This window comes from Ornithorhynchus anatinus, chromosome 2 (assembly GCF_004115215.2).
Source record: "Ornithorhynchus anatinus isolate Pmale09 chromosome 2, mOrnAna1.pri.v4, whole genome shotgun sequence".
Lineage (NCBI taxonomy): Eukaryota > Metazoa > Chordata > Mammalia > Monotremata > Ornithorhynchidae > Ornithorhynchus > Ornithorhynchus anatinus.
The window spans coordinates 141,282,572-141,298,084 of NC_041729.1; the positions used below are offsets into that span (position 1 = coordinate 141,282,572).

Genomic DNA, 15,513 nt, shown 5'->3' on the forward strand with positions numbered 1-15,513 from the left:
GCCTTCTAGCCGTGATCCCTCCCAAACACGGCGGTGTCGTCCCGCTTGGGGACGGGTCTGTGGCCCTTTCGGGCCGACGGGGTCGAGCGGCGTGGCGCGGTGGATAGACCAAGGGCCCGGGAGGCGGAGGTCTCGGTCCCGGCTCCGTCGCCCGTCCGCCGCGTGACCTTGGGCCGGTCACTTCCCTCCTCGGGGCCTCGGTTCCCTCTTCTGGAAAACGGGGATGGAGACCGCGAGCCCCAACTGGGACGGGGACCGTATGCGACCCGATTTGCTTGGGCCCCGCCCCGGCGCCCAGCACAGCGACTGGCGCACGGTAAGGGGGGGCCTCGACGGACACCACCGTTTGGATGCCCGTCAGAAAGAAGTCGCAGGCGGCGCTCGGGCGGAGGGGAGGGTCCGACCGACTCCACCGAGACCGTAGACTTCCGTCCCGCTGGCCGACGGTCGCGGGGCACAGGTCGTCCGGGTGCTCGCGTTCCCGACCCGGGCCTCGGCTACCCGGCCCCGAGACTCCGACCCCGGGATCGGGGTTAGAGGCGGGCCCTGGGGTGTTCCAGTCCGGGGGGAGCGAGCGGCCCGCCCCGTCCGTCCCCCCCCCACCCCGCCCCCGCCCCCACCCCCACCCCCGGCCGGGCTCCCGTCTAGTCTTCTTCGGGCCGGACGCGGTCCAGGAGCTGCCGGCCGGTGAAGAGCCGGAAGGCGATCTGCTCGCACTCCCGCTTGACCCCGCGCTCGAACAGGCAGCCGAAGACCCCTCCCTCCTCCCCGGCCCCGTCCTCCAGGACGGCCAGGTCCGAGTAGCCGCTGGGCCCCCGGTGGAGGACCCAGGGGCGGGACCAGGGCCCGGCCTCCAGCGGGGCGCGGTTGAGGCGGACGCCCAGGTCCACCCTCCGCTTCCGGCCCGTCGGGTGGGAGAAGACGAGCCAGGTCCCCCCGGGGGGCCTCGGCGTCGCCGCGGCCGCCGCCCCGTCGGCCGCCCCGTCCGCCGGCCCGGGGTGGAAGCTGACCACGCTGCCCTGGCAGCCCCGCGGGGGCTCCCGCAGCTGGCGGGACAGGACCGGCGGGCGGAAGCGCTCCCCGCCGTCGGGGCTGAACGCCTCCGCCCGCCACCCGGCGCCCGTGCGGGCGTTGCAGTAGAGCACGACGGGCCCGCCGGACGTCCCCCCGGCCGCCACCTCCGCCACCTCGCACTCGCCCGTGTCCGCCGCCAGGACGGGGGCCCCGTGACGCCACGTGGCGCCCAGGTCGATGCTGTAGAGCACGAAGGCGTGGGGCCGGGGGCGGCAGGGCGGGGCCGGGGGCAGGGGCAGGGGCAGGCAGGGGCAGCGGGGCCGTCGGCCGTAGGCGTAGGCCGGCACCACCAGCCGCCCGTCCTGCAGCTGCACCCCGTGGCCCGGCCCCACGGCGAAGGTGGCCCAGCGCCGGGAGTCCGGGCCCAGGGCCTCCCGGGTCACGTCCGTCGGCGGCCCCCAGTGGCGCCCGTCGTCCGAGCTGGACACGAGGCAGATGCGGGCGGCGCTGCGGCCCGACAGGATCTGCCGCCGCTCGCTGACGTGGTCCCGCACGCACAGGAAGAAGAGGAACAGCTCGCCGCTCTTCCACTCCCGCACGGGGCACGGGTTCATCGTGCGGTAGCCGGGCAGCCGGGCCGTCGTCAACGGCTCCGCGGGGCCCCACTGCCGGGGCGGGGACGGACGGACGGACGGACACGGAGGGCCGAACGGGGGGTGGGGGGGGAGAGAGAGGGACGGAGACGGACAGAGAGAGAGAGAGCACCACAAACCGACAGTAAAAACCACTGCGAACTCCTCAGTGATCACCCTGATAATTACAGTGGAATAATAATGGCGCTTATTAAGCGCTTACTAGGTGCCACGCACCCAGTGGGGTAGAGACAAAGTTACCAGCTTGTCCCACGGGCTCTGGGCCTCAGTTACCTCATCTGTAAAACGGGGACGAGGATGGCGAGCCCCATGTGGGACGACCCGATCGCCTTGTTAGGGAAGCAGCGTGGCTCAGTGGAAAGAGCACGGGCTTGGGAGTCAGAGTCATGAGTTCGAATCCCGGCTCTGCCACTTGGCAGCTGTGTGACTGTGGGCAAGTCACTCAACTTCTCTGTGCCTCAGTTACCTCATCTGGAAAATGGGGAGTAAGCCCGTGAGCCTCACGTGGGACAACCTCATCACCCTGTATCTACCCCAGCGCTTACGACAGTGCTCTGCACACAGTAAGCGGTTAACAAATACCAACATTATTATTGTATCCCCCCCAGCGCTTAGAACAGTGCTTGGAACATAGCGCTTAACAAATGCCATCATCATCATTCTTATTATAATGTGTCATATACCGTTCTCAGTACTTGGGTAGGTACGAGCTCATCAGGTTGGACACGGTCCACGTTCCACAGGGGGTTCACAGTCTGAATCTCCCTTTTCCAGATGAGGGAACCGAGGCCCAGAGAAGGAGAATAATGATAATGATGGTATTCGTTAAGCACAAACTATGTGCCAAGCACCGTACTAAGCGCTGCGGTGGATACCGGCAAATCGGGTTGGACCCAGTCCCCGTCCCTCTTGAGGCTCACAGCCTCGATCCCCGTTTGTCAGACGAGGTAACTGAGGCCCAGAGAAGCGAAGTGGCTCGCCCAAGGTCACGCGGCCGACGAGCGGCGGGGCCGGGACCTGAACCCACAACCTCTGACTCCCAAACCCGGGCTCTTTCCACCGAGCCACGCCGCCTCTCAATCTGTTAAGCGCTTACTGTGTGCCGGGCACCCTATCGAGCACTGGGTTGGTCGCATTCCCTGTCCCCCGTGGGGCTCACGGGCTCCATTCCCATTTTACAGATGAGGGAACTGAGGCCCAGAGAAGCGAAGGGACTTGTCCAAGGTAACAGAGCAAACAGGGGGAGGAGCCGGGATTGGAACACACGACCCTCTGACTCCCAGACCCGGGCTCCATCCACTCCGCCACGCCGCTTCTCAGTCTATCAGTGATATTGAGTGAATGGTCCCTGTGCGCAGAGCACTGAGCTAAACGCGCTATCCCAGGAGCAAAGCTTGACTCCAGTCCCTTCAAAGACTCAAACACAAATCTGTGTTGCCCTGACGTCAGCTGGCAAGGGGGCTGGGCCCGTTTAACGGGACTTAATGGAAGGGGACAAGGGGGCCTCCCCCTTCTTTTTTTTTTTTAATGACATCTGTTAAGCGCTTATTCTATGCCAGGCACTGTACTGAGCGCTGGCTTGGGAGTCAGAGGTCGTGGGTTCTGATCCCGGTTCCGCCGCTTGTCAGCTGGATGACTGTCACTTCACTTCTCTGGGCTTCAGTGACCTCATCTGTAAAATGGGGATGAAGACGGTGAACCCCACGTGGGACAACCCGATCACCTTGTATCTCCCCCAGCGCTTAGAACAGTGCTTGACACATAGTAAGCGCTTAAATACCATCATTTTTATTATCATCCAAGATACGCCGCAAGCATTCCCTCTCCCACTTGGGGCTCTCGGGTGGAGTAGATAGAGGTCAGGCCTGGGAGTCAGAAGGTCATGGGTTCCAATCCTTGCTCTGCCACTTTGCTGTGTGCCCCTGGGTAAGTCACTTCACTTCTCTGGTCATCAGTAAACTCATCAGTAAAATGGGGATGAAGACTGTGAGCCCCATGTGCGACAGGGACCCTGACCAACCTGATGTCCTTCTATCTATCTATCTACCCCAGCGCTCAGAACAGTGCTCGGCACATAGTAAGCGCTTAACTTAGAAGCAGCGTGGGTCAGCGGAAAAGAGCACGGGCCGGGGAGTCAGACGTCATGGGTTCAAATCCCGGCTCCGCCGCTTGTCAGCTGTGTGACTTTGGGCAAGTCACTTCGCTTCTCTGGGCCTCAGTTCCCTCATCTGGAAAATGGAGATGAAGACTGTGAGCCCCACGTGGGACCACCTGATCACCTTGTATCCTCCCAACACTTAGAACAGTGCTTTGCACATAGTAAGCGCTTAACAAATACCATTATTATAACAGATTTTTTTAAAAAAGCAAACCGCCTCCCCCAAGGCGAAAACCCAAAACGAAACCTGGCCAACTGCCCGGTGGGGGGGCAGCCACTGCCGGTGCCGAGAGCCTCGGCCCCAAGCGCTCTCTGTGACGGACCCCTGGAAATTTTGTGGGGAGGGGAGACTGTATGACCGGGGGGGGTGTCTGGCGGGCTGCCCCGCAACGGTGACCCGTACGGTCCGTTGAGCTGCAGGAAACCCGGCTGCGCCGGCCGCGGGGCTACAGAATCACCGAGCCTGGGCTGCAGGGCGGGGAGGGGGACGGACGGTGGCCCAGGCCCTCGGCTTTCAGCGTTGGGAGGCCTAGGGGAGAACGGCGAGGGCTCGTGTCAGAGGACCCGTGGTCTGATCCCGGCTCCGCCCCTCGCCTGCTGTGTGACCTTGAGCATGCACTTGTATTCCCTGGGCCTCAGTTTCTTCATCTGTAAAATGGGGAATTAATCCCCGTTCTCCCTCTCACCTAGGCCCTGAACCTCACGTGGGACAGGTAGAGAAGCAGCATGGCTCAGTGGAAAGAGCCCGGGCTTGGGAGTCAGAGGTCACGGGTTCGAATCCCGGCTCTGCCACTTGGCAGCTGTGGGACTGTGGGCGAGTCGCTTCACTTCTCTGGGCCTCAGTTACCTCATCTGTAAAATGGGGATTAACTGCGAGCCTCACGTGGGACAACCTGATTCCCCTGTATCTACCCCAGCGCTTAGAACAGTGCTCTGCACATAGTAAGTGCCTAACAAATACCAACGTTATTATTAGCGCCTGAGGTAATTATCTTGCACCTATCCCAGTGCTTAGCACATTGCTCGGGACATAGGAAGCACTACCACCCGTCCCGTCTCACAAGCCCGCGACGTTGGCGTCATCCTTGACTCCGCTCTCTCGTTCACCCCACACATCCGATCCGTCACCAAAACCTGCCGGTCTCGCCTTCGCAACACGGCCAAGATCCTCCCTTTCCTCTCCATCCAAACTGCTACTTTGCTGGTACAAGCTCTCGTAATATCCCCACTGGATTACTGCGTCAGCCTCCTCTCTGATCTCCCATCCTCCCGTCTCTCCCCATTTCAGTCTATACCTCACTCTGCTGCCCAGATTATATTTCTACAGAAACGTTCTGGACACGTCACTCCCCTCCTCAAAAGCCTCCAGTGGTTGCCTAGCAACCTCCGCACGAAACAAAAACTCCCCACTCTTGGCTTCAAAGCTCTCCATCCCCTTGCCCTCTCCAACCTCACCTCCCTTCTCTCCTTCTCCAGTCCAGCCCGCACACTCCGCTCCTCTGCCCCCGCTCACCTCCTCACAGTCCCCCGTTCTCGCCTATCCCGCCGTGGACCCCCGGCCCACGTCCTCCCGCGGTCCCGGAACGCCCTCCCTCCTCAGCTCCGCCAAACTAACTCTTCCCCTCTTCAAAGCCCTACCGAGAGCTCACCTCCTCCAGGAGGCCTTCCCAGACCGAGCCCCCCTTTGCCTCCGCTCCTCCTCCCCTCCCCATTCCCCCTACTCCCTCCCTCTGCTCTTCCCCCTTCCCCTCCCCACGGCACTTGCGCAAAGCTGTACAGATTTATTATTCTATTTATTTTATTAATAATGTGTCTCTGCCTCTAATTCTAATTATTTATATCGATGGTATTGATGCCTGTCTACTTGTTTTGATGTCTGTCTATCCCCTTGTAGACTGTGAGCCCGTTGTTGGGCAGGGATTGTCTCTATTTGTTGCTGAATTGTACTTTCCAATGGCTTAGTACAATATTCTGCCCTCAGTAAGCGCTCGGTAAATATGATAATGAATGAACTTAACAAATACCACCACTATTATTATTATTAATAATAATAATCGATCCATTGTGCTGGTTGGAGCGGAGGAAACTGAGAAGGACTGTGGCCTACTGGATAGAGCACGGGCCTGAGGGTCAGAAGGACCTGGGTTCAAATTATAATAACTGTGGTATCTGTTAAGTGCTTAGTATGCGCCAGACACTGTACTAAGCACTGGGGTGGATACAAGCAAATCAGGTCGGACCCAATCCGTGGCCCACATGGGGCTCACAGTCTCTATGCCCATTTTATACCTGAGGTAACTGAGACCCAGAGAACTGAAGTGACTTGCCCAAGGTCACGCAGCAGACGAGTGGCGGAGCCAGGATTAGAACCCATGACCTTCTGACTCCCAGGCCCTTGCTCTATCCATTGCACCACGCTGCTTCTCTGATCTCAGGTTCCAATCCCGGGCCCACCCCTGGACTGCGGTGTGACCTCGGGCAAGCCCCTTAACTTCTCTGGGCCTCGGTCACCTCATCTGTAAAATGGAGATTCAGTCTGCGAGACCCACATGGGATGGGGACTGTGTCCAAACCGATTTGCTCATAATTTTTTAAAACGGTATTTGTTAATCGCTTCCTGTGTGCCAGGAAATTGTACTAAATGCTGGGATAATTACAAGGTCGTCAGACTGGACACAGTCCCTGTCCCGCACGGGGTTCAGAGTCTTAACCCTCATTTTAGAGATGAGGAAACTGAGGCACACAGAAGATAAGTGGCTCAGTGAGAAAGTGAGAAGCACTAAGTGAGAAGCAGCCTGGCTCAGTGGAAAGAGCACGGGCTTTGGAGTCAGAGGTCATGGGTTCGAATCCCGGCTCTGCCACTGGTCAGCTGTGTGACTGTGGGCGAGTCACTTCGCTTCTCTGTGCCTCAGTTACCTCATCTGGAAAATGGGGAGTAAGACTGTGAGCCCCACGCGGGACAACCTGATTCGCTTGTGTCTACCCCAGCGCTTAGAACAGTGCTCTGCACATAGTAAGCGCTTAACAGATACCAACATTAGCGGGTTGTCTGAGGTCACACAGCCGACGAGTGGCGGAGCGAGGATTAGAACGCAGGTCCTCCGAGTCCCAGGCCTGTACTCTATCCACCAGGCCGCGCTGCTTCTCCATCGACCCCAGCGCTCAGTACAGTGTCCGGAAGAGAGTAAGCGCTTAGGAAATACCGTGAAAACAACCAGACTGGGGGAAGTGGTCCGGGGCAGCCGGGGCGAGGCGTGGGGGCCGGGACCCACCTGGACGGAGAGTCCGTCCCGCAGTCCGCGTCTGAGCACCAGGTGCAGGGCGTCTTCGTCCTTGGCGGAGGAGCGTTTCTCGGCGAAGGCCAGCAGCGTGCGGGAGGGTGGGATGTACAGCAGGGCCGGGATCCGGTAGGTCACCCCTCCCACGCTTTCCTGCTGGAACAGGGGCACGTTGGCCGCTCCGGGGTCGGCCTCCTCCATCGTCTGCGGACGCGCAAGAGAGGCAGCCGTTACCGACCGGGGCTCACTCCCCCTTTTCGTTCCCAACGCTAAGCGCCTACTAGGGTGCCGGGCGCTGTACTGAGCGCCGGGGGAGATCCCGGCTAATCGGAACGAGGTGAGATTGGACAGGGTTCCCGTCCCACGCGGGGCTCACAGTCCTCGTCCCCATCTGACGGAGAAGCGCGGAGAAGTGAAGTGACTTGCCCGAGGTCACACCGCTGGGATCAGATCCCAGATCCTTCTGACTCCCAGGCCCAGGGGTCGTGAGTTCTAATCCCGGCTCCGCCGCTTGTCAGCTGGGTGAGTTTGGGCAAGTCATTTCACTTCTCTGGGCCTCAGTGGCCTCATCAGTAAAATGGGGATGAAGACTGTGAGCCCCACGTAGGACAACCTGATCACCTTGTACCTACCCCAGGGCTTAGAACAGTGCTTGGCACATAGTAAGCGCTTAACAAATACCAACATTATTATTATTATTATTATTGGGACAGCCTGGTTCCCGTCCCAGATGGGAGAAATGGGGGCCAAGGGGCAGATAAGATGCAGTCAGATACAGGGCTCCCACTCCCAGGCCCCCCAAAACTCTGGTCCGCCATCCCCCCCACCCCCCGCTGCTGACCGGCAGCCGACCCTCGGGACCCCCAATTATCGTTCTCGCCGGGTGCCGTCGTGTCGTTCCCCATTCATAGCGACTCTTTGGATCTACTTTTGGCAGAACGTCCCGTCTTCTGCCATAATCTGCAACCTTTCTAACGGTTCCTCCGTTACCGTTGCTACGGTACTGCCAAATTGTACTTTCCAAGCGCTTAGTACAGTGCTCTGCACACAGTAAGCGCTCAATAAATACTACTGAATGAATGAATGAATGTAGTCTCTATCCATCTAGCTGCCGAGCTGCCTCTTCCATATTTTCCCTGGACTTTTCCTAGCATGAGTGTCTTCTCCAGAGAATCAGTCCTCCTGATGATGTGTCCAAAATATGCTCATCTGAGTCGAGTCATTTGTCCTTCCAAAGACCACTTTAGTTGAATTTGCTCCAAAATCCATTTGTTCATTTTTCGGGCAGTCCAGTATGGTTAGTGGCTAGAGCCCAGGCCTGGGAGTCAGAAAGTCACGGGTTCTAATCCCAGCTCTGCCCCTTGTCTGCTTTAGACTGTGAGCCCGTCGTTGAGGAGGGATTGTCTCTATCTGTTGCCGAATTGTACGTTCCAAGCGCTTAGTACGATGCTCTGCACATAGTAAGCGCTCAGTAAATACGATTGAATGAATGAATGGATGTGACCCTGGGCGAGTCGCTTCACTTCTCTGGGCTCAGTTACTTCATCTGTACAATGGGGATCGAGACTGTGAGCCCCATGTGGGACAGGGACGGCGTCCAACCCAATTTGCTTTTCATTCATTCATTCAATAGTATTTATTGAGCGCTTACTGTGTGCAGAGCACTGTACTAAGCGCTTGGAATGTACAATTCGGCAACAGATAGAGACAATCCCTGCCCATTGACGGGCTTACAGTCTAGTCGGGTGCTTGTATCCACCCCAGTGCTTAGTATAGCGTCTGGCACATGATGATGATGACGGCATTTGTTAAGCGCCTACTGTGTGCCGAGCACTGTTCTAAGCGTTGGGGTAGATACAAAGTAATCAGGTTGTCCCATGTGGGGCTCACTGTCTTCATTTCCATTTTACAGACGAGGTCACTGAGGCACAGAGAAGTTAAGTGACTTGCCCAAGGTCACACAGCTGACAAGCAGTGGATTAGAAACTATGACCTCTGACTCCCAAGCCCGGGCTCTTGCCACTGAGCCACGCTGCTTCTCACATCGTAAGTGCTTAACAAATACCATAATTACTATTATTATTCGCAAAAGCCTTCTCTAACACCACATTTCAAAAGAATAGATTGCTCCGTTCGATCGTATTTATCGAGCGCTTACTGTGTGCACAGCACTGTACTAAGCAATTGGCACTGTACGAAGTGCTCGGCACTGTACATGCTTAGTACACGCTTAGCACAGTGATAATAATAATAATGTTGGTATTTGTTAAGCACTTACTATGTACAGAGCACTGTTCTAAGCGCTGGGGTAGACACAGGGGAATCAGGTTGTCCCACGTGAGGCTCACACTCTTCATCTCCATTTTACAGATGAGGTAACTGAGGCACAGAGAAGTGAAGCGACTTGCCCACAGTCACACAGCTGACAAGTGGCAGAGCTGGGATTCGAACCCATGACCTCTGACTCCCAAGCCCGCGCTCTCTCCACTGAGCCACGCTGTGCTCTGCACACAGTAAGTGCTCAATAAATACGATTGAATGAATCACTGTCCAGCTTTGGGATCCAGACATTGTCACCGGAAATACTGTGAAAGTGACCATTTGTATTTGTGTGGCAATCGCTACATCAGCTCACCTGGAATTTTATTTACTTGCTGTGGGCAGAGTGTCACCGTTTATCGTTGTAATGCCCTCTCCCAGGCGCTCAGTACACTGCCCTGCACCCAGTAAACCCTTACAAAATACGGCTGAATGAATGAGTGCTCTTTCCATCCTTTTTCTTTTCTCCACTCTCCAGCTTTGGGATCCCTACGTTGCCACTGGAAACACCGTGAAAGTGACCATTTGTATTTCTGCGGCAGTGGCTACATCATCTGTAATTTTATTTACTTGTTTTGATATCTGCCCTCCCTCACGCCCCCCTCCATCCCCAGACTGTGAGCTCGTGGTGGGCAGAGACTTTCACTGTTTATCGTTGTAATGCCCCCCACCCAAGCGCTCAGTACAGTGCCCTGCACCCAGTAAATGCTCAATTAATACCACTGAAAGAATGAATGCTCTTTTTATGCTTTTTCTTCTTCTCCACTGTCCAGCTTCGGGATCCCTACACTGCCACTGGAAACACCCTAGAATGGATCATTCGTATTTTTGCGGCAATTGCTCCATCAGCTCACCTGGAATTGTATTTACTTGTGATGGGTCGAGACTGTCACTGTTTATAGTTGTAATGGCCTCTCCCAAGCGCTCAGTACAGTGCCCCGCACCCAGTGAACCCTTACAAAATACGACTGAATGAACGAATGCTCTTTCTATCCTTTTTTTTCCCCCCATTGTCCAGCTTTCAGATCCCTACGTTGCCACTGGAAACACCCTAGAATTGACCATTTGTATTTCTGCGGCAACTGCTACATCAGCTCACCTGGAATTTTATTTATTTGTGGTGGGCAGAGATTGTCACCGTTTATGGTTGTAATACCCTCTTCCCAAGCACTCAGTACAGTGCTCTGCACACAGCCCTCAATAAATATGACTGAATGAATGAATGCTCTTTCTATCCTTTTCCTTCTCCCCGCTGTCCAGCTTTGGGATCCCTACATTGCCACTGAAAACACCCTACAATTGACCATTTGCATTTTTGTGGCAATCGCTACATCAGCTCACCTGGAATTTTATTTACTTGAGGTGGGCAGAGACTGTCACTGTTTATGGTTGTAGTGCCCTGCACCCAGTAAACCTTTACAAAATACGACTGAATAAATGCTCTATCCTTCCCCCCCCCCCCCCCCCCCCCCGTCCAGTTTTGGGATCCCTACATTGCCACTGCAGACACCCCAGAATTGACCCTTCGTATTTCTGCGGCAATTGCTACATCAGCTCACATGGAATTGTATTTACTTGTTTTGATATCTGCCCTCCCCCCGACGACTGCGAGCTCGTGGTGGGCAGAGATTGTCACTGTTTATCGCTGTAACGTCCTCTCCCAAGCGCTCGGTACAGTATCCTGCACACAGTAAGTCCTCAATAAATACGACTGAATGAATGAATGCTCGTTCTATCCTTGTGTTTTTCCCACTGTCCAGCTTTGGGATCCCTATACTGTCACTGCAAACACCCTAGAATTGACCATTCGTATTTTTGTGGCAATCGCTACATCAGCTCACCTGGAATTGTATTCACTTGTGGTGGGCAGAGACTGTCATTATTTATTGTTGTAAAGTCCTCTCCCGAGCGCTCAGTACAGTGCCCTGCACCCAGTAAACCCTTACAAAATACGACTGAATGAATGAATGCTCTTTCTATCCTTTTTTTTCCCCACTGTCCAGCTTACAGATCCCTACATTGCCACTGAAAACACCCTAGAATGGACCACTTGCATTTTTGCGGCAATCGCTACATCAGCACAGCTGGAATTTTATTTACTTGTGGTGGGCAGAGACTGTCACTGTTAATGGTTGTAGTGCCCTGCACCCAGTAAACCCCTACAAAATATGACTGAATGAATACCGAATGCTCTTTCTATCCTTTTTGTTTTTCCCCCTGTCCAGCTTTGGGATCCCTACATTACCACTGCAAACACCCTAGAACGGACCATTCGTATTTTTGAGGCAATTGCTACATCAACTCACCTGGAATTGTATTTACTTGTTTTGATAACTGCCCTCTCCCCTACAACTGCGAGCTCGTGGTGGGCAGAGACCGTCACTGTTTATCTTTGTAATGCCCTCTCCCAAGCGCTCAGTACAGTGCCCTGCACCCAATAAACCCTTACAAAATACGACTGAATGAATGAATGCTCTTTCTATCCTTTTTGTTTTCCCCACCGTCCAGCTTTGGGATCCCTACGTTGCCACTGGAAACACCCTAGAATGGACCATTCGTATTTCTGCGGCAACTGCTACATCAGCTCACCTGGAATTTTATTTACTTGGGGTGGGCAGAGGCTGTCACTGTTTATGGTTGTAATGCCCTCTCCCAAGCGCTCAGTACAGTGCCCTGCACCCAGTAAACGCTTACAAAATACGACTGAATGAATGAATGCTCTTTCTATCCTTTTTGTTTTTCCCACCGTCCAGCTTTGGGATCCCTACGTTGCCACTGGAAACACCCTAGAATGGACCATTCGTATTCCTGCGGCAATTGCTCTATCAGCACACCTGGAATTGTATTTACCTTTAGAGACTGTCACTGTTTATGACTTGACGCCCTCTCCCAAGTGCTCAGTACAGTGCCCGGCACCCAATAAACCCTTACAAAATACGACTGAATGAATGAATGCTCTTTCTATCCTTTTTGTTTTCCCCACCGTCCAGCTTTGGGATCCCTACGTTGCCACTGGAAACACCCTAGAATGGACCATTCGTATTCCTGCGGCAATTGCTCTATCAGCACACCTGGAATTGTATTTACTTTTGGTGGGCAGAGACTGTCACTGTTTATGGCTGTGATACCCTCTCCCAAGCGCTCAGTCCACTGCCCTGCACCCAGTAAACCCTTACAAAATACGACTGAATGAATACCGAACGCTCTTTCTATCCTTTTTGTTTTCCCCCCCAGTCCAACTTTGGGATCTCTACCTCAGCGCTTAGAACAGTGCCCTGCACATAGTAAGCGCTTAACAAACACCAGCATTATTATCCCTACATTGCCACTGCAAACACCCCAGAATGGACCATTTGTATTTCTGCAGCAATTGCTATTTCAGCTCACCTGGAACTGTATTTACTTGTGGTGGACAGGGACTGCCTCTGCTTAGGGCTGCAATGCCCTCTCCCAAGCGCTCAGTACAGTGCCCTGCACCCAGCCAACCCCTGCACCGAATAAACCCTTAGAAAAAACGATTGAATGAGAAGGAATGCACGCAGACTGACCGGCAGGCGAAACTGGGGACCTCGAGCCCGAGCGGCAGCTGCTCCTCTAGGCCTCTGCTGTCACTGAGCTGCAAGCAGAGCCGGAGCTCCACCTCCAGCGCCCTTCACTTCCCCGGAACCTTAAAGCGGGTCCTCCTCTGGGTCCCCCGCAAACCCGGTCCCCCGCGGCACTTCCGGGTCCCTTCTAGCCCCGCCGACTCGGTGGTCATCTCCCCGTCTTCCGCTTCAGCCGCCGGGGAGGGGCCGAGCTCCCTCCCGCACACTTCCGGTCCCCTCTAGGATCTCGGAGGACTCCCCTCTTTGGTGATCTCGCCCTCTGGCTCCCTCTCTGGGTCGTCGGGGCACCTGCAAGGCGCGCAGGGGCTGGGGAGGCCGGGGGAGCCAAGCAGTCCCAGCTATGTAGTGAGCGCTTCCTGGGGGCAGAGCGCGCATTCGGTGGAGTTTATTGAGCGTTTACTAGGTGCAGAGCACTGTATGAAGCGCTTGGAAAGTACAGTTCGGGAACAGAGAGGGACCATCCCTGCCCCACACTGTAATCATGATAATAATAAAGTTGGAATTTGTTAAGCGCTTACTATGGGCCAAGCACTGTTCTAAGCGCTGGGGGAGAAGCAAGATCATCAGGTTGTCCCACGTGGGGCTCACAGGTTTAATCCCCATTTTACAGATAATAATAATAATAATAATAATGGTATTCGTTAAGCCCTTACTATGTGCCAAGCACTGTTCTAAGCACTGGGGGAGATACAAGGTGATCAGGTTGTCCCACCTGGGGCTCACAGTCTTCATCTCCATTTTAGAGATGAGGGAACTGAGGCACAGAGAAGTGAAATGACTTGCCCAAAGTCACACAGCTGACAAGTAGCAGAGCTGGGACTAATAATAATAATAATTATAATTATGGTATTTGATAAGCGCTTACTATGTGCAAAGCACTGTTCTGAGTGCTGGGGAGGATACAAGGTAATGAGGTTGTCCCACGTGAGGCTCACAGTCTTCATCCCCATTTTCCAGATGAGGGAACTGAAGCCCAGAGAAGTGAAGCGACTTGTCCAAGGTCACACAGCTGACAAGTGGCAGAGCCGGGATTGGAACCCACAGCCTCTGACTCCCAAGCCCGGGCTCTTTCCACTGAGCCATGCTGCTCGTATTTATGGAGAGCTTACTATGTGCAAAGCACTGTACTAAGCAGTTGGGAGAGTAAAATATAGCAACAGATTCCTGCCCACAAAGAGCTCACGGTGTAGAGTCCCTGCCCAGGGATGAAGACTGGGAGCCCCACGTGAGACAACCTGATGGCCTTGTATCGACCTCAGCGCTTAGAACAGTGCTTGGCACATAGTAAGTGCTTAACAAATACCGTCATCATCATCATAACCATAGGAGCTATGTCCAACCTGATTCTCTGGCATCTACTCTTGGCCTAGTGGAAAGACCCCGGGCCTGGGAGTCAGAGGACCTGGGTTCTAATCCTGACTCTGCCACCTGTCTGCTGGGTGACCTAGGGCAAGTCACTTCACTTCTCTGGGCCTCAGTTCCCTTATCGCCATTGTTCTCGTCTGTCCGTCTCCCCCGATGAGACCGTAAGCCCGTCAGACGGCAGGGACCGTCTCTATCTGTTGCCGACTTGTTCATTCCAAGCGCTTAGTACAGTGCTCTGCACATAGTAAGCGCTCAATAAATACTATTGAATGAATGAATGAATCTGTAAAATGGGGATTGAGACTGGGAGCTCCATGCGGGACAGGGACTGTGTCCAATCTGATTAACTTGTATCTACCCCCCAGCACTTAGAACAGTGCTTGGCACATAGTGAGCACTGACAAATACCATAGGTATTATTTTTATTATTATTTTGTAGGGCAGGGTCTGTGTCCAAGCTGATTAGCTTCTATCTCCCTTAGCGCTTAGAACAGTGCTTGGCACATCGTAAGCACTTTCCAGTTATTATTATTACTCCAGTGCTTAGAACAGTGCTTGGCACATAGCGAGCGTTTGTAACAAACACCATAATTATGATTTTTATGATTATTTTGTAGGACAGGGATTGGGTCCAACCGGATGAGCTTCCATCTCTCCTAGCGCTTAGAACAGTGCTTGGCACATCGTAAGCACTTTTCAGTTATTATTATTACTCCAGTGCTTAGAACAGTGCTTGGCACGTAGCGAGCGTTTGTAACAAATACCATAATTATGATATTTCTGACTATTTTGTAGGACAGGGACTGGGTCCCACCTGATGAGCTTCTGCTACTGCTGAGAACAGTGCTTGGCACTGTGAGCCCGTCACTGGGCAGGGATTGTCTCTATCTGTTGCCGAATTGTACGTTCCAAGCGCTTAGTACAGTGCTCTGCACACAGTAAGCGCTCAATAAATACTACTGAATGAATGAGTGGCACATGGCAAGCACTTATTATTATTATTACTCCAGTGCTTAGTTCAACGCTTGGCACATAGTAAGGGTTGAAGAATACCATAATTATTATTTGCCTCTCGAGGATGTGGCTCAGTGTCCAGAATGGACAAGGGCGGGAGGAAGAGA

At 54.2% G+C, this 15,513-nt stretch overlaps 1 protein-coding gene across 1 annotated transcript; it reads right to left on the minus strand.

The window, feature by feature from the left end:
- Positions 1–628: 628 nt before the first annotated feature.
- Positions 629–13,063, minus strand: NEU3 (neuraminidase 3). Its single transcript, XM_029058523.1, has 3 exons — positions 12,971–13,063; positions 7,098–7,307; positions 629–1,679 (listed from the first exon to the last, which is right to left on the minus strand). Exons 2-3 carry the CDS (start codon positions 7,302–7,304, stop codon positions 645–647), a joined length of 1,242 nt encoding a protein of 413 aa, XP_028914356.1. The 5' UTR covers positions 7,305–7,307; positions 12,971–13,063; the 3' UTR covers positions 629–644.
- Between the last annotated feature and the right edge of the window lie 2,450 nt (positions 13,064–15,513).